The sequence below is a fragment of the Hippocampus bargibanti genome, linkage group LG01 (assembly GCF_051943395.1).
Source record: "Hippocampus bargibanti isolate YZ-2025 linkage group LG01, ASM5194339v1, whole genome shotgun sequence".
Lineage (NCBI taxonomy): Eukaryota > Metazoa > Chordata > Actinopteri > Syngnathiformes > Syngnathidae > Hippocampus > Hippocampus bargibanti.
This window is the reverse complement of record NC_142734.1, coordinates 28,846,983-28,865,033: the sequence shown is the minus strand read 5'-3', so window position 1 is coordinate 28,865,033 and position 18,051 is coordinate 28,846,983. Positions and strand designations below refer to the sequence as shown.

The window sequence follows — 18,051 nt, the reverse complement described above, 5'->3', positions numbered from 1 at the left end:
ATCACAAGTGCTTCATGAAGCTTCATTTTCCCATCACTCATGCTGAGACATTAATTTATAGCACAATCACGATAAGTATATGTGATATATCATTTTAGTCGACAGCAAATGGCAATATAGCAAAACATTTTTGATGTACCTTTAAAGAATTCACATTTGCTGCAAATACCGTACCTTGAATTCCGTGATGAAAATGCTCAGTGTGTCAAGCACAGTCAGACACACCTCTGTGGACACGTTGGCCTCCAGCAAACATTGGCTGGTCATATCCGCTTCTGTATGGGAGTAAACTGATGGCAACAAAATAAGGTCTGTGTCGATTTATGATAGTCACGTCTATGACACTTCCGCAGATGTCGCTGGATTAATCAATGTGGCTTGGAGGAAGGTGGTCTTGTCATCGTTGCTCGCTCCCGTGATTATTTTTGATACCTTGTTTGATTAGAGAAATATCACAGTATACGAGGTTCAAAATAAATTGGTTTTGCATCGCAGTTTGTGAGTCAAAATTCACATTTTTCACCTCAATAAAGCATAGTATAATGACATTTTTAAATTCACGTTTATGTGGGAAATCAGAGCTGGAAAATGTTACGGAAATGTTGCACTCATAACACCAATAAATAAATTAGTAATGACAGCAGCCGTTTTAGATTTAAATATGAAGGTTAGTGCAAAAAAAACATCAATGCCTCGTCTTACAATGCAATGCAGTACAACCCCCCCCCCCCCCCCCACTTGTTAAAAGACCGTAGAATCTTACTGTTATTGAGCGTATGTGAATTGTCCAACGTCCCGTGCTGCTGTAAGCGAGAGTGGAGCATCCCCACCCTATTACGAGATACAGGCAGTGTCAAGGACTTTCGATCTGGACCCAGAGGCATTGCCGCTTCATGACTCCTGTTAGTAGTAAAAACAAATACATGTACTGTATACGTCCCAAATCTGCATTATTTTGTCGAAATAAATTGAGTAGATGTAATTTGAAAATGTATTTTGAGAAATTGTTATTTGGAAAAAAGAAAGAAAGAAAGAAAGAAGATGACATATTTACTCAAAAAAACATTTACTCCACCTGACAATGACTCGCTTCCCCAAGTATCGAAACTGTTGAAGGCAGAGTCTGCAGATTGGACCAAATGAGATAAAACGTGAGCTTTGGGTAACCATTTGTACACAGGTAATTGGTTGCATAATTGCCACACTTACTCCAGGAGTGTAAAAAAGTCACTGAGCTCCGTGGATGACGCTTTTCTCCAGTACACGTAGAGGGCATCTGAGGGTAATAAAAATGAGCCGTAATAAACTTGCCACTCTTTTTGCGAGAAGTAGCCGAATCCTCTCACTGACTTGGGGACGAGGACGACACTCTCAACTGGTTGCCAATCTGTCACACTGTGGTTGAGATTGGATCAACTAAATGCTTCTGTTGACATTAATGGTTCCCAAATGAGGGTATACATACCCCTGGTGTTACGTGATGACATTTCTGGGGTGGGAATTTTAATAGGGGTTTTAAAAGTGGCATAAATGCAACAGAGAGCTTGGTCACCGCAGTTGCATCCAAGCTGCCACTTATAACAAACAAAATCCTCAATAATGTTGCACAAAATGCAATAAATAAATAAATAAACATACAGGACAACAATGCAACATTTAAAGTTCATGGTGCGTTATATTGTTCTTTTTCTATTTAAATATCAATATTTGAAGACTGATTTGGTTCAGTTGGATGCTGATAATTAGTGATGAGCAAGTGAAGCTTCATAAAACACTTGTGATAGTTTTTGACTCCTCTAGATGTCAGTCTTGGTTTAAAGACGCAGTGGATTTTTCAGAAATTTCCTTTTCACTAAGCTTCATATTTAAACCAAGAACACCATCTGGAGGAGTGAAAGAATATCACAAGTGCTTCATGAAGCTTCGTTTTCCCAACACTAGTAAGAATGGCTATAGACAGGGTATGGAGAAACAATGTCCCCTAATTTTGGAACTCCTGCAATGCCGCCATTCGTTTCTGAGAGTTGAAATTTCAAGAAAAATACAGCTCAAATGTTGTCTGTATGTCATCATACACACCAGTTATTTTTTGTTATTGCTGTTTGTGTGTGTGTTTTTTTCATTTTTTTTTATTATTATCATTTTTTTTTACTTTTGATCTCTATGTACCGTTGCCATGTTATTGCCCCTCAGGTCCAGTTATTGCCCAGCCATCCAGAGAGTGCTCAAACCCCCGAGAGCTTCAGTTTCTTTCATTCTTTCTTCAGCTCAGCAACAGAATTCAAACACGAGTCCTCCAAAAATAGGATGCAGATGTTTTTGGTTATATGATAACACTATAAAGAAACATATATACACACCTTCTGACATGCTTTTGAGGATATACAGAAAGCACGTAAGAAGGTTTTTGCTCTCCTCTCTGTCCATTTTGTCACGGCGCAGCACAGGGCTGGGCAGGTGAGAAGCGCAGTGGTCCTGATACAAAAGACAGTGAGGAACTCATGTTAAACTGTGGAATGTTTTGGGAAGGTGAGAAGATGGACTCCTATAAATACAGGCTTCCCAAAAAATTGATAATGAATCTTTTTTGGATGAGAGGCACGGTACACCCTGGATTGGTCACCGGCTTATTGGGGGGTGGCCGAGTGCTTCCTCCTTAAGTCTCATTGTGGCGGCGAGACGGAGAGAAAAGGTTACAGAGGCTTTGTGTGCAAGGTAGATGACAGTCATACTGCGCATAAATTAAATGAACCTGTTATTTATATTTTGAACTAACTAACTAACCAACCAACCAACTGACTAACTAACTAACTAACTAACTAAATAAATAAATAAATAGCCAACTAACTAACTAACTGACTCGTCAATCAACTAACTAGCTAACTAATCAACTAACTAACTAAATAACTAACTAACTGATTGACTGTCGCGTCAATCAACTAACTAGCTAACTAATCCACTAACTAACCAGCTAACTAACTAGCTAACTAACTAACTGAATAACTAAGTATCTAACTAAATAACTAACTAAATAGTTACCTTAATAACTAAATAACTAAATACATACATACATACATACATACATACATACATACATACATACATACATACATACATACATACATACATACATACATACATACATACATAACAAAATAGGCAAATAAATAAATAAATCCATTAATTAATAAAAAAAGCAATGTCTAAATCTGGAAAGTACAGTATCTACCTTCTCCAGGGACTGTGCTCTGTCGCAATTCTTTTCCAGCAGGCTGCTCTCGGAGTCGGTGGAGACCAGCGAGCCTCGGGAATCGGCATGGCGAACTGAACCAAGATTGGGAGTGCATTGAGCTGTCGTGACGAAACAGGGTTAGCGCACAACTACATGAATGTCTGTATCAAGAATGTTCAACATTAACGAAATGTGAAAATTAACGGAAAGTTGAAAATAGGAACCTCCGGGGCTCACAGTGTGGCCTCAAAGACCGGGGATGTACTTTTGTGACGCATTTATGGAACAAATTCTGGAAAGGTCATAAAACTGCTTTCACCATTTTATTTTTTCAAATGTTTGCGGGCGGGGCTCTTTGGGAGCCGGTGGCGAAATTTGGCCATAATAGATAATTATTCCAAGAACAGTTTGTACCATTTCATGGCAAAATATCTTTCTACAGCTGTAAAAGTAGTTGCATGATATGAAGTAAAAAAAGCAGAAGTAGGAGTTTCACGTCCTTGTGAGGACTATACCGAGGAGATATTAATTAACCTTTGGTGAAAAGGTGTTGAAGGAACTCACTTGGTGCAAAAACATCTTTGTGGAGAGCAGCGTCAATGTACATGCTCTGCTTTTGCGGGGTCACCAGAGAGTTCACCGCCACTGAGTCCTCTCGTAGCTTCTGGCAAGAAGACACACACAAAAAAGGCAAAAAGATTCGGGGGGGAAAATGTTTGAAGAGCTTTTTTTGGCAAAACAAGATAAAAGCCAAATTTTATAATGTTCAAATTCCATGAACAGTCTATATTAAAACAAGTGACGGGTAAATGAAGCTCCATGAAGCATTTGTTATATATATTTTTACTCCTCCGGATGGTGCTCTTGGTGTAAATACGAAGGTCAGTGCAAAGGAAAAGTCTTAAAATCCATTCCATCTTTGAACCAACAGTGACATCTAGAGGAGTCAAAACTATCACTTCATGAAGCTTCACTTGCCCACCAATCATTAAAACTTAATAATGAGCTTTTTTTTCCATGTACCTGTATATTTTGATCTAGTAAGTTATCCACGGTGTGTTCACAGTCAACTGGGGTCATCTTCAAATGATTTGTGACCCAGGTGAGGACAAGCAGTGTGTGAAACGGCATTGATAATAAAAAGTGATTGAGATGGTTTTGTTTGGAAGACATTTGCTCGCTGTCCTTCTAACTGCTGCGATTGTCTCTAATGCCACCAGATGTCAGACTTACATTGTGCTGGCTCGGAGGAACAAACTCTTTGCTTTCAAGCCTGTGGGTGTTTTCTTGTAGTAGTCCAAACAGGGGCAGGTAGAGAGTAGCAAGTCTGGCCTGATGGCTCTGGAATGAAGATTATTATATTGGTCATTTCAGAGTTGGAGGAACTTTTTGTGTCTGTCGTTATATTTTGAATTGTCAATTCAAAAAATACAGATAGTGGTGTAAATTATGGATATGGATTTGAAAAAAGAGAGCTGCAGCTGTCATAAAAGTGATGACTAAATATTATTTTGAATAGCAAAAAACGCTCTACATACCAAAGTATACCTACTACAATGTTCACCCCCCCCCCCCCCCCTACCTTGACTTCTTGAAATCAACAGATAAAAGGACTGTAAAATCCAGCTTTGTTTAAGTTGATTATACTGATGCCCCCCAGCCCACTTCTAGGACTTGTTCAAACATTTTGTTTCATCAAAAACACATTTCATGTCTTTATCGTACCACATGCAACCCTGTAACCAACATCTTTTTGCCATCTTAAAAAACACGCTATCAGTTAGCATCGTGGCTAATTTAAATTGGCATTGTGGCTAGTGATGGGAAAATGAAGATTCGTGAAGCACTTATGATATTTATTTATTTTTTTCTCTTCCACATGGGGCTCATGGTTTAAATGTGAAGGTTAGTGCAAAGGAAATAATAATAATAATAATAATAATAATAATAATAATAATAATAATAATAATAATAATAATAATAATAATAATAATAGTAATAATAATAATAATGTTTTAAAAATACCATGCATCTTTTTACTAAGACTGCCTTCTAGAGGAGTCAAAAACTATTACAAGTGCTTCATGAAGCTTCACTTGCCAAAGAAATCATGGCTAACATAGCATGCACTAAGCAAGCACTTGAACATTAGCATATATTTGCAGCACTGTCACTGTAACCTACACGAAACACTTGTTAAAGCCTACCATTGCTGATTGAAATAGAACATAACACGATTTCTGATGGTTTTATATTTTCTTTTCTTTCTATGACTGTTGAATAACGTCCAAGGTCGAAACTCACTTTGGCAGCATAGCGGTCGTCAAATGCGTGTTTAATCATCAGCCGCTTCAGCACCAGGATGGCGAGCTGTTGAATTTCTCGGCTCTCCCGTAGGGCACTGCCCACCTCCCTCAGCAGCAGACCCACCAAAAAGTGGTTTTGACAGAAGTCATCAGTCAGTGAATAGTCCAGTTGAAGATCTATGGACCGAAGTTTGTGCAAAACAATGAAATAACTCGAAATGGGAAAACGAAGCTTCATGAAGCACCTGTGATATTTTTTTACTCCTCCATATGGTGCTCTTGGTTTAAATATGAAGATTAGTGCAAAGGAAACATATTAAAATTCCACTGCATTTTTAAACCAAGAGAGCCATCTAAAGGAGTCAAATACTATGACATGTGCTTCATGAAGCTTCACTTGCCCATCACTAGAAATAACTACTGCTACAATTGAAAAAAAGAAGTGAAATAGAGATTGAGATTGAGGAAATAAAATAAAAGTGAGAGTTTGTTGTGTCAAAAGTTTGGTGAATCAAAAGTTACCTTTGAACCTGTGTATGGGTCCTTTTCCAAAAAGCATGGGAAGATTGAGAGGAATGTAATGCTCGTGGTTGCACACAATCCTCAGGAACTCAAATTTAAACTCATACAAAGTCTGGAAGAAAAACAGGAGACATTTTGCTCAAAGGGACCTTAGAACACTAAAATGTGAAAGAGCTGAATTTTCAAACCTTGGAGTCGCCAGGCATGAAACAATTCATGTAATTATTGATCTGCTTGAACACAAATCCACGGTCCATGAAGGTGAAGCAACGCTGATGGGAGAATAGAAATACGATTGACCCCAATGAAGTTGGGAACACCAAACAAACAATATAAATGTTTATTGCCGATTGCTGCTGCAGGCCAACCTTAATGAAAACCGCCAGGCTGTGATTAGCATTGCGCGCCGCATCCAGGTTGTCCTTGTATTTCTGGGTGATGTGAGGCATCAGCGTGTTGACCAAGATTTCAACAGCATGGTAGAAGGAGGCAGAAAAATGTTGGTTTCTTGACAGCTGCAGTAAGGCAAGAAATTGAAGAAATTGAGTTTAAATTTAACACTGGATAGTGGTCTGGATAGTGGCTGTTATAACTCCGGAAATAACACTTACGGTACCTTGACGCTGCCACTCTCTGTGATATAATGAGCCATTGATTTGACCAACGCTTCAAAAAAGTACCAGGAATGCTGCAACGCAAAGTCAAATCTGTTAAAAAATAATAATGACATCCTTGGAAAAATCAATTTGCATGTATTTATATTTGACTGTTCATTCATATTTCATTTGTTGACTTAAAATGAATAAAATGCACACCTGTAGAGAAAGACTGCTAGTAAAAACAACACGGTGGCATATCCAGAATGAATCTTTTTCAAAAATATCTTAACCTGGCTTCATGTAAGACAACTACAACTAATTATGATCAAAATTCACATGCTCTACTTTCAAATGGATCTCACAGAGGTTTTTTTCCTCTAGAACTGCTTCATGTAATAAAGAAAGTACAGAAAGTGCTTAAGAATGAATAAATATGTCTTTGTGTTGCATATTATTTTTTTCCTGTTCTTTTGGCTTCAAGATGGCGCCGCGAGAGAGCTGCCTTTCCAGCAGCTCCTGTATTTTGTTTTTAGACTACTTTCTTTCCTTTCATCTTCCTTTCATAACTTTGCTGCTGTGAAATGTAAATGTCTCCACTGCAAGACTAATAAAGGTAAATCCAAAGGAAAGGTTTTAAAAATCCACTGCATTTCCACCATTTAGAGGAGTCAAAAATTATCACAAGAGCTTCATGAAGCTTCATTTGCCCATCACTAGAGCCCTAACCGTGCCCACTTCAACCTCAGAAAATTGCCAACCTGACCGCCATACGGTGCTTAAGGGTTTTCATCTTAATTAAATAAAAATAAATAAATAAATACCTAAGAGAGCAAATACATACATACACGCGCACACACACACACACACACACACACGCACACACACACACGCACACAAACACACACACACACATACACATGCGCACACACACACAAACCTACACACACGCACACACACGCACACACACGCAAACACATGCACATACACATACACATACACATACACACACACATACACATGTACACGTACACGTACACATACACATACACATACATACATACATACATACTAACAATAAATAAATAGAGAAATAAATAAATAAATAAATACATGAACAAATAAATATGTACATAAATACATACCGTAAATACATAAATACACACATTGTAAACGATTTTAAAATCGTTATTTCAAAACCGTGTGAGTTTCAATGTAGTCTAGGGCAAGTGAAGCTTCATGAAGCACTTATTTTTGACTCCTCAAACGTTTTTATAAAGACATTTCCTTTGCACTAGAATTCATATTTAAAGCAAGAGCACCATCTGGAGAGGTCAAAAATATATTACAAGTGATTCATGAAGTATTGCTTTCCCATCACTAATGAGCACGGTTTACCTTCAGCAGCTTGTTGCTTGTAAGGAAATCAGTGGATGGCTTCAGGATTGCAGTCATGGCTTTTGTCAGCTCCTCGTGAACGTTGCTGTCCCCGTTGGCGGAATAAGGCTCAGGTTTGAAGACAAACTGTTCAAAGGAAAGACCACCACCAACCCCAAAAATAATATTTCTCGCTTTTTATTGGGAAAAAATGAGCCATTGTTTATATTGTGTCCATGATATACATTGCAAACCTTGACATAAGACCTCAGGTAATGTTCAAGGCCTTCTTCGTGACATTGCGCTACCATGTGCACCATGACCCTAAAAATGAAGAGACGAGCATATAGTTCAAAAGGAAACATAATCGGAGCATAATAACCCACAGCGCTGGCGATTGCGGCCTCGCCTCGTCACGTTGACAGCCACATCTTCATGGGAGGCCCCGGTGAGGACGCAAAAGAGCTGGTTGAGGATGGTGGGAAGAAAGTTGACCATGACGTGGCCTTCCACGGCATGGAGACTCTGAATAAAAGGCAATCAGTCAGACATGGGGAAGGGTTTTCCTCCAAAACGTGAAATATGTCACCTTCAGGAATTTCACCAGCCCGCCATCTGACGGTTGTATTGACACTTGGGTGGTTTCACAATGGTGGAAGAAGTTTTGCAAATGTTGATCCTAAATGCCAATGGTATCCACATAATTAAATTGTGCGGTGTAACAAGAATAGAATATGCAACGTGTTTATTTCAATGATACCTGAGTGTAAATTGTAGAAACGAGATGCGTTGAGACTTTGAACAGCGGCTTTCCTCCGTCAACCCACTTGATGTCCGGGCCAGATTGCTGTCATGACAAAGAGTGGATTGATGTACAGTATTTATTTACACATTTTTCAAGACCGCAAGTGACATAGTGACAACAAAAGAGAGAATGCGAGATTGTGTGCATGGCGAGGAATATCTCATGCTATTCCAATCCGACACACAGGAGGAAGATGAGGACGGCTCTCAGTGACTTGCTATGGCTTTGTGACCAGACCTTTTAGTGAGTGCTAACATGTTGCTTCTGTTACTGCCGTGTCTCAGTGACTTTACCGAAAGGTTTTTTTAACTAGCCCTGGTCACTTTTCTGTGTACCGTCTTTCTTTATAAACATCTTATGTTTCAATTTGGGAATATGCAGTTTCTAGACAGGTTTGGTTGATGTATGTACAAAACTGGTTTTTTTCCTTCATAAAAATGTACTAGGTGAATCTAATTATCAGGTGGGCTTTGTAGTCCGGAAATTACTATATTTATTTATTTATTTATTTATTTATTTATTTATTTATTTATTTGCTCGTTTATGTATTTGTTTATTTCTTTTTACCTTCGTGACAGCATCTTGGCAACAGAGATAGCCCGCAGGCAAATGAACAGCCATGGGTAGCTGCTGTTCACTCATGTTGACTCGACCATCTTTTAGCAGAGGCCACCATGCTGAGCCCACTGTGGGAACATAGAATACATTTTGACACTATGAAAGAAGAACCACAGTGGCCACAAAGGCTGAAGAAAACATCAGCGACTGAACTACTTTCACTTTCAGTCATCGTTTATCATCCTGGGCTATGTTATTCATCAATATTGCCTTATGTGTTCTGAGATGTGCTTACCTGCGGTCTCCACCACATCTTTCTTCTTCTTGTTGTTGTCACAGCTAATGTGATAGAAGGTAAAAAGGAGGTGGTGCTTTTGGTGCAGTTGAGTTGGAAGCTCTATCTTTACCTGGGTGGCGGGAGAGATAAGAGATTCCTTCATGACGGATCTCATAATAGTGAAGAGTAGCACTATGTTGTCACGTGACCACAAAAATTACGAGAGGGATAAATGGTGGTGAGAGGAAATGGAACCTCATCGTAGAATTCAGGGTTCTGGTGGTGGTGCAAAACAGCGGCGTAAGCTTGCTTGGTGAATAGGGAACTTCCAGGATGACCATAGATGCACTGCGGTTCACATATAAAGAAAACAAAAATTGAACACAGTTCAAAAATTGGGAGCACCCAGAGTTGGATTGAAAACAAATAAACAAACAAAACAAAACCATCAAATAAATAAATAAATCATTTTATTTTGGTGCTCAATAAAAATATCCAACAGATACAATGTTAATTAAAAATGCCATATTTAATAATAATAATAATAATAATACATTTAATTTACAAGCGCGTTTCAAATCACTCAAGGACACTTTACAATTAAAAGAACAATAAAAACCAGAACAACAAAACCATAAATAAAATGATCAATAACTTTGGTCAATAAAAAAAATAGACAAGTGTAGACGCACAGATCATTTGATTTGTTTCGAAAATGTTTGAGTTGGGAAAAAAAAAAAACACACCCTTAGTGGCTGAGCGTCCCCCTTGTCAGAATCCTTGAATTCAATGCAAACTGCGATATTTCTGGCCTGAGGAGACAAGAAGTACATTGGGGATGGATTAATTCAACCCTTGAAAAAAAACTCATACTTTGGTATTGCAAAATCCCGCTTACAGCTTGAATGAACAGAAACAGAAACTTTTAAGACAAGTGAAAGGAATATATTTGCAAAAACGGGAGGACGGGTGGGGTTGGGCATTGCTGCATGCTTCGGTAAAAACAATATTAATGAATAAGTGCTTCATGAAGCACTTGTGATAGTTTTTGACTCCTCTAGATAGAACTGTTGGTTTAAAGATGCAGTGAATTTTAAAGACATTTCCGTTGCGTTAACCTTCATATTCAAACCAAGAGCACCATCTATAAGAGTCCAAAAATATCACAAGTGCTTCATGAAGCTTCATTTTCCCTTCACTACAAAAATCAAGGGAAGTCAGAAGGTACATGGACAAATGGAGAAAATTTCTCTGTAGCAGATTAACATTGTCTCATTACAAGCCCCGCCCATATCTCGAGCCAACATGGCTTTCATAAATTATGTAACCTTAAAAGGACTACAGGTGACTCTAATCTAAAATCTTTCCAAACAGGCAAATCATACCTTAGCAAATGATTTCTGACCATCATATTTAAGGTGCTTTGGATAGACATAAAGATGGTTTTTATAGGCGGTAAAAGGTTGGGAGCACTTGGCAATGGAAGGGACAAATTCCTCCACTTCCAAAGCGACACCGCTTAATCTGTTTACTTCAAAGTTCCTCAAAGGGATGTAGGAGGAAGTGAGGCTATCTGCAGTCAGGGAAAGGACACAAAATGTCATAAATTTGCTTTTGTGAGAGGGTTATTTTATTTTCGTGTCAATATCGAAGAGATTTACTGGTCACATCCAGGGCCACGCAATCAAGAGTTACACCCAGATTCCCTAACAGCACAGGAAGTTTCGCCATTTTCTCCGGTCTGTTGGGAGAATGGGATAATGAATGGAAAACAGCTGGAAGAACAATTTACAGGCTGATGAGAACCAAGGAAGTAAGAGCGGTGGTGGGGTTTACTTTCTGAAATCAGTCAGAAGTTTGAACATGTCCTCATCGGACAACTTGTTGCTGTCCTGACGGTAAAGCGCGGAAAAGTGAGCATTTTTGTCCAAAGTTCCCGATGCATCTTTGAACACGGGCCTGTGGGGGATAAATAACGGTGCAGTGAAATTCGCATTTCAATTCGACATTGCAGCTTTTACAAACAAGGATGTGACTCCTCTTACATGCAAAAAAATGAAGTCAGCTGGAAATTGGTTCGACATTTGGTTAGATTTAAATCGATATTTAAACAGTCTTCCTCATGCTGTTTACATTTGGATATCCAAAGAGAAAGAGTACATTTGAGGTCCGCGACGCTTAAATCTTTTTAGTAGTGATGGGCAAGTGAAGCTTCATGAAGCACTTGTAATAGTTTTCTGACTCTTCTCGATGGAACTCTGAGTTTTACGATGCGGTGAATTTTTCAGATATTTCATTTGCACTAACCTTCATATTTAAATCAAGAGCAGCATCTGGAGGATTCAAAAAATATCACAAGTGCGTCATGAAGCTTTGTTTTCCCCTTCACTAGATAGACAACAAAACATAAGATGGTGAAGTGCATGACAGGTTCATCCAGAAACTTTTTCTGGCATACTCTTTTGTTGTATGAAGCCTACTCTTTCGTTTTATGAAATTGTGTTAAATAAAAGTGTTCAGAGCTTGGTGGGGACAATCAAATACCTTGCAGACCAGGCGAACGGCATCCGGTAGCGCCCCAATCTGATGCATGCCATCTTTGCATTCTTCAGTACCCTTTGAGCTATCTTATCAGGAGAGGAGAAGATTTTTCAGAAATAGAATCAACAAAATTGACGCCATTGCCATGCTGGCCACCTTTGTGGAGTCCAAGCTTTTCGTGTAGGGTTCAGTACAATGGGTGATGCCCCCTTGGAGCACCTTCTCAATCCTTGCCACCAGGAAGATGTCAGGATGGGGGCAAGTAACTGAAAACACCCCCTGGGTGGGGTATTGGAGCGCTGTCTCTGGAAACCCGCATGCCAACCTTTGGCTGCCAAAGGGACCGTCGCCCTTGCGATTATTCTCATGTGCGTCATGGCCACAAGTGGAGCCCGGTGTCATTTGTCGGACCAACGGGTGGTTGAGGTCCACGTGGAAATCGGCTGATATTTTCCTGTTGTTCTGAACGTCAAACAGGGACAGAACCACATAGAATGGTTCCACCTTTTCAGCAGAGAGAGGGTAAGAAAGGTGAATTGAAAATGGACCTACAATGGACAAAATGCTGATTTGTGACTTTTATGGCGCACATACGTTGGTCGTCGGACCTTCCCCATCATCCGAAATGCAGCACTGCAGGTTGAAAAGCAAGTGGTGACAACTGACCAAGAGCCTCTTCCCAAATTTCTCCTCAAATTGACGTGCGTCCGGCTCATGGCGCGTGAAATCGGGTTTCTGTGAACGGAGGCACGCTTGCCGTAAAGCTTGCTAAGAATGAATCATTTCAATTTGACGCATTACCTGAGTTTCAGGGTCAAGGGAAAATAACTTCAGTCTGACTTCGCTCCTTGTTTTGAAATCAGTATCTCTGGCCGTCTGAGAAAAAAGCAAAAAACCGAACTGCCACACAAATTCAACTGCAAATCGTACCAAAAATAAAACATGCAGACTTCTCTCATTTTGGTGCTTCCCATTTCATTAGCATTGCTTCACTATTCTGGTCGTGACCAATTCTGCCCTCTCTTTCTGAATTGTTCTACAAAATAGAGAAGGTCTGAAGATGCTGTTGACAAAAACTAGGTTACCTGAAAACTGTCCTGAAAAGTTTTGGAGGAGAAATCGGCTTTTCCGTCATCCTCATCTGGAGGAAAGATCAAGTTTTGGTTGATGAAATGATTTCAAACATCACGAGTCTTTTTGGATGGATGGATGGATGGATGGATGGATGGATGGATGGATGGATGGATGGATGGATGGATGGATGGATGGATGGATGGATGGATGGACGGACGGACGGACGGACGGACGGACGGATGGATGGATGGATGGATGCATTGATCGATCGATGGTTTGATTTCGGTGGGTGTGTGGATGGATGGATGGATGGATGGATGGATGGATGGATGGATGGATGTGTTCAAAAAACATACCATCGTGTAAGTCCCTGTGATGTTTCTCCTGTACAGCCTGTTCGGAATTGCTATGGAGGATTTTGTTGAGCGTACTGACCCATTCCTCCATCTCCAGTTCACTCTCTGCAGCCAGCAGGAAGGTGCTCTTTTCTTGCATCTTTAGTTCAAAGCCAAACCTCCTGACTTTATTGTTCTGCAAAGCCATGAATGAACAAATGGGGAGTTTTCAACTTTCCCCACAAATCTAAATATGATAAATAATAATAATAATAATAATAATAATAATAATAATAATAATAATAATAATAATAATAATAATAAATAGGCATTGTGTTGTATCGTACTTGTTTTCTTTTCCTTTCTTACTATATTGCTTACCTTTACTTTCTGTCAATGTATTACTGTATATATTTTTATGCTCAATAAACAAAAAAAAGATTAAACCTGAACAACCCCCATGCACGAGTCAAGGAAGATGGTTCCCTTGGGTTCCTTGGAGGTGTTTTCATCCTTGTAGAAATTGAGATTGTATGATCCATCGCCAAGCTGTGCCAGACGAAAGTATCTCCTTTTGAAGGACTATAGAATGACAATTAATGAGCCAGCTGGAAGAAAAATCGAACGTGTGCCTTCAAACAACCATTGAGGAATCGATGAGAAGGTTTCTTCAGCCGTCATCTGTACAAAAGTGAAGGTTTCGGACGTTTCGCCTCTTTGGGTTTCGCCTATCCAAGACCTTCACTTTTGTACAGATGACGGCTGAAGAAACCTTCTCATCGATTGACCACTCCTGTACGACTGAGAGCTTACACAGACGAACCATTGAGGAAAGCTTTGCATTCTGAAACCTGCTATTCGTGTTGAGACATACCCTTTCAAACAAAGTTGCAGGCCAAGAAAAATATAAACAGCAATTTTAAGAAGATGAAAAGAAAAGAACTGCTTGTACTAATGTTTAAGGCCCAAATACCGACCATTGACCGACTTTGGAATGAGGTGTGCGGAAGATAACGCTTGGAGAGGTTGTTTTGGTACTCACTCGCATAGTCACACTGATTGCGCTGTTGACGTTGCCCTTGTACAGCCAGCCATGTTTCGACACTCCCCCCTTGTGAGGTCCAAACGAGTCAGTGTCCTGCGGGAGAGAATGGGGAGAAGATGCATGACGCCATTGATTATAAATAAATAAATCAATCCATTTTCTGCCACTTATCCGGGGTCCGGTCGCGGGGGCACAGCTTCAGTTGGGAAGCCCAGACTTCCCTCTCTCCAGCCACTTCTTCCAGCTTGTCCTGGGAGATCCCGAGGCGTTCCCAGGCCACGCTGGGAGACATAGTCTCTCCAGCGTGTCCTAGGTCGTCCCCGGGGTCTCTTGCCAGTGGGGCATGCCCGGAACACCCCACCAGCGGGGCGTCCGGGGGGCATCCTTATCAGATGCCCGAGCCACCTCAACTGGCTCCTCTCTATGTGGAGGAGAAGCGGCTCGACTTTGAGCCCCTTCCGGATGACCGAGCTTCTCACCTTATCTCGAAGCGAGAGCCCGGGCACCGTACGGAGAAAACTCATTTTGGCCGCTTGTATCTATCTCATTCTTTCGGTCAGGACCCATAGCTCGTGACCATAGATGAGGGTTGGGACGGAGATCGACCGGTAAATTGAAAGCTTCGCCTTTTGGCTCAGCTCCTTCTTCACCACGACAGATCGATACAAAGTCCGCATCACAGCACCCTCATAGTCTCATTCGTGAACAAGACTCCCAGATACTTAAACTCCTCTACATGAGGCAAAATCTCCTCCTCAACCCGGAGAGGGCACTCCACCCTTTTCCGACTGAGAAACATTGTCTCAAAATAAATAAATAAATAAACGAATAAATAAATAAATAAATAAATATGTAAAAAGGAAAATAAATATATACAAACATACACAAATGAATACATAAATAAATACAGACAAAACAATTCAAAGGAATAATATGTTGATATCTTCTGCACATAAAGTATATGCTCCATTCGGGTTCAGTTATCTTATCAAATTGGGACAAAATTGCTCTTGAGAGGTGACGAGAATCGTGAATACAGGAATCCCTCACTAAAACTCGGTTTTATCTTTAGTGATGTGTGACTTGCCAAATTTTCTTCATGACAAAAACAACGTCAACGAAATGTTTTGTCCAGTGTTTCTAAAAGTCATCAGTTGTTTCAAATAATTTTTTAATGATTTATTCAATGCAGTATTGTAACCATAAAAAATAAGGATGATGACTTCTCAGATTCCCGTTAATTCTGTTTTTTTTTTTTTTTTACTGTAAACCCCGTGATAGATGACGGATTACTACATATTATCAGTTTAAGAACATCCAATTGCAAGTTTCGAGGGTATAGGATCAAAAGGGGGCCCATGATAAGATTTATTACCTCATCTTTTTCCACATCTTCATCAACCTCAAACAAGTGAGTCACCAGCTTCTCAGGCTTTAATACCTTCCTGCAGGGAATCGGACATTAGACCTCATTCCACATATTCTCTACATTCAGTAATTACATTCCTAAATGATTTGTCAAATGATGACATTTTGATGAATGATGACATTTTACATGCTGCTTCATACAATCCATTATAATTCAAGACACCTTTATTTGTATTGTGCACAGGCACCAAGAAACAAAGGGGCAGCGCACCAGGAAGTCTCATGTTGAGTCAAAAGCTGAGGAATAAGATGTAGTGTCAAACCAGTTTAGGAAATGGATTGAGATAGAGCTTCCCTGACAATAGAAAAGGCTCAGCCTTCTGTGAGCCTCCACTTAGTTCTTAGTACTCCAAATGACGTCTGGTAGACAGACCTGAGGCACGTCAGGTTGGAGTAGCTCAGAGAGGTAAACTGGGAAAAAGCCATTTAAAGATTTGAAGACAAAAAGAATAGGACAGTGATACCTTGTCTTACAAACTTAATTGGTTCCGAGACAGAGTGCGTAAGGCGTGTGTATCCCAAAAATTAATTTCCCATAGGAAACCATTAAAACGAGAATAATCAGTTCCCAGATCTCCATTAAACAATGATTTTATACTTTCTAATTTTCTAAGCCTTAAAACTACACAAAATAGACCTTATTTTATGTATAATAAATATGCTATGGTATTATAATCAAAGAAATAAACTATTGTATAATAAAGTCGTTGTATTTACCTTTGTGATGGTCGTTGATGGATTGATGGAATGGAGTGGCCAGTTTCATCAGCATTAAACACTTGATGAGGAACGTAACCTTCTTTCACCATCTTCACGAACGATCCCTTGTAGGTGCTTTCTCTGTGATAATTCTATCTAGTTCCTCATCAATTATGTTATGTTTAGCTGGCTTGATAGCTTTTTGCATCAAGTGTACAGATGGCTTGTGCGGGTTGTTTGTGGAGCCTGATTGATGGGAGATTTTATCCTTGCAGTCTACACTCTGCCTTTGAACTATCAAAGTTGAAACTCTCTCACTGTCGTCTGCCTGTCTCTTTAATGTTTAAACCACACCCCCTGACTGCTGCGTTCTTGACCAATCACATGGCTTTAACCGAATACTGAGGGCGGGGACTACTGCCATTTTGTTGCTAGAAGAACGGGCTCGTTCGCGACCGACACATGACTCATTTAGGCAGCTCCGTGTACGAAAAAGTTTGTATGTCAAGGTAAAGTTTGTATGCCAAGGTAAAATGTTCATAAATTTAACGTTCGTAAACTGAAAAGTTGGTAAGCCAAGGGGTTCGTAAACTGAAGTATCACTGTATTTAACAGCTCCAAAATAAACTGGAAGCCAATGAAGAGAAGCAACAAATGGTATTATGTGCTCCCTCTAACCAGCTCCAGATAGAAGGCAAGGAGCAGCTTTTTGGATCCTTTATAAATGCTTGATGGGGGACTGCCTGACTAAAAAATAACAATAATCAAGCCGAGATGTAATTATTGCTGTTCCCAACCGCTGCGGAGAAAGAATGAATCTCCGCAAGGTTTCCGAGGACCAAACATCATAACATCCGCTCTTTGATTTCCTCTTGATAGGACAAAAGTGGTCTCAAAGAGAACGTATCATTTTCGCTGAGTGGGTCATAGAGATGACTGTCATCCCCATCAGTCATGGAAGGAAATAGCATCTTTTCTGAGGATGCAACCTAAATCCAATGAAAGTGTGCCTCAAACTCACTTGGGAAGCTGTCGGAAGTCCCCGGAATATTCCTCGTACTTGTAATTGACCACATGCCAGTCTGATTTATATGTTTTCATGCACTGTGGGGACACAAAGCAAAAACATGCATTGTAAAAGAAATACATGAATATGACTTAAGGATAAAAGCCTTTGATATCCATTCTGTTAATTCATAAAATGCGCAGTTAAGCAAATGGTCCAGAATCAGGAATCATTCCTGTTGGTCTACTGC

At 39.8% G+C, this 18,051-nt stretch overlaps 1 protein-coding gene across 6 annotated transcripts in view; it reads right to left on the bottom strand.

The window, feature by feature from the left end:
- The window catches only part of LOC148903778 (dedicator of cytokinesis protein 9-like), a 32,958-nt gene that overhangs the window by 10,261 nt on the left and 4,646 nt on the right, over positions 1–18,051 (bottom strand). For 5 of the 6 annotated variants that reach the window (XM_089008534.1, XM_089008517.1, XM_089008550.1 and 2 more), the window contains 35 exons: positions 17,817–17,899; positions 16,044–16,113; positions 14,666–14,761; positions 14,071–14,205; positions 13,645–13,819; positions 13,300–13,355; positions 13,016–13,090; positions 12,809–12,949; positions 12,371–12,718; positions 12,218–12,300; positions 11,510–11,632; positions 11,335–11,414; positions 11,059–11,246; positions 10,420–10,485; positions 9,929–10,021; positions 9,692–9,803; positions 9,406–9,524; positions 8,794–8,880; positions 8,623–8,712; positions 8,443–8,558; positions 8,288–8,357; positions 8,055–8,180; positions 6,677–6,748; positions 6,429–6,575; positions 6,249–6,332; positions 6,061–6,172; positions 5,537–5,715; positions 4,466–4,573; positions 3,797–3,896; positions 3,230–3,351; positions 2,361–2,475; positions 1,210–1,276; positions 1,076–1,123; positions 764–900; positions 175–290 (listed from right to left, as the gene is read on the bottom strand). In XM_089008534.1, the coding sequence (XP_088864660.1) occupies positions 175–290; positions 764–900; positions 1,076–1,123; positions 1,210–1,276; positions 2,361–2,475; positions 3,230–3,351; positions 3,797–3,896; positions 4,466–4,573; positions 5,537–5,715; positions 6,061–6,172; positions 6,249–6,332; positions 6,429–6,575; positions 6,677–6,748; positions 8,055–8,180; positions 8,288–8,357; positions 8,443–8,558; positions 8,623–8,712; positions 8,794–8,880; positions 9,406–9,524; positions 9,692–9,803; positions 9,929–10,021; positions 10,420–10,485; positions 11,059–11,246; positions 11,335–11,414; positions 11,510–11,632; positions 12,218–12,300; positions 12,371–12,718; positions 12,809–12,949; positions 13,016–13,090; positions 13,300–13,355; positions 13,645–13,819; positions 14,071–14,205; positions 14,666–14,761; positions 16,044–16,113; positions 17,817–17,899 (3,939 nt within the window). The remainder of the gene's footprint in view (positions 1–174; positions 291–763; positions 901–1,075; positions 1,124–1,209; positions 1,277–2,360; positions 2,476–3,229; positions 3,352–3,796; positions 3,897–4,465; positions 4,574–5,536; positions 5,716–6,060; positions 6,173–6,248; positions 6,333–6,428; positions 6,576–6,676; positions 6,749–8,054; positions 8,181–8,287; positions 8,358–8,442; positions 8,559–8,622; positions 8,713–8,793; positions 8,881–9,405; positions 9,525–9,691; positions 9,804–9,928; positions 10,022–10,419; positions 10,486–11,058; positions 11,247–11,334; positions 11,415–11,509; positions 11,633–12,217; positions 12,301–12,370; positions 12,719–12,808; positions 12,950–13,015; positions 13,091–13,299; positions 13,356–13,644; positions 13,820–14,070; positions 14,206–14,665; positions 14,762–16,043; positions 16,114–17,816; positions 17,900–18,051) is intronic. The other variant, XM_089008526.1, reaches the window with a different exon arrangement.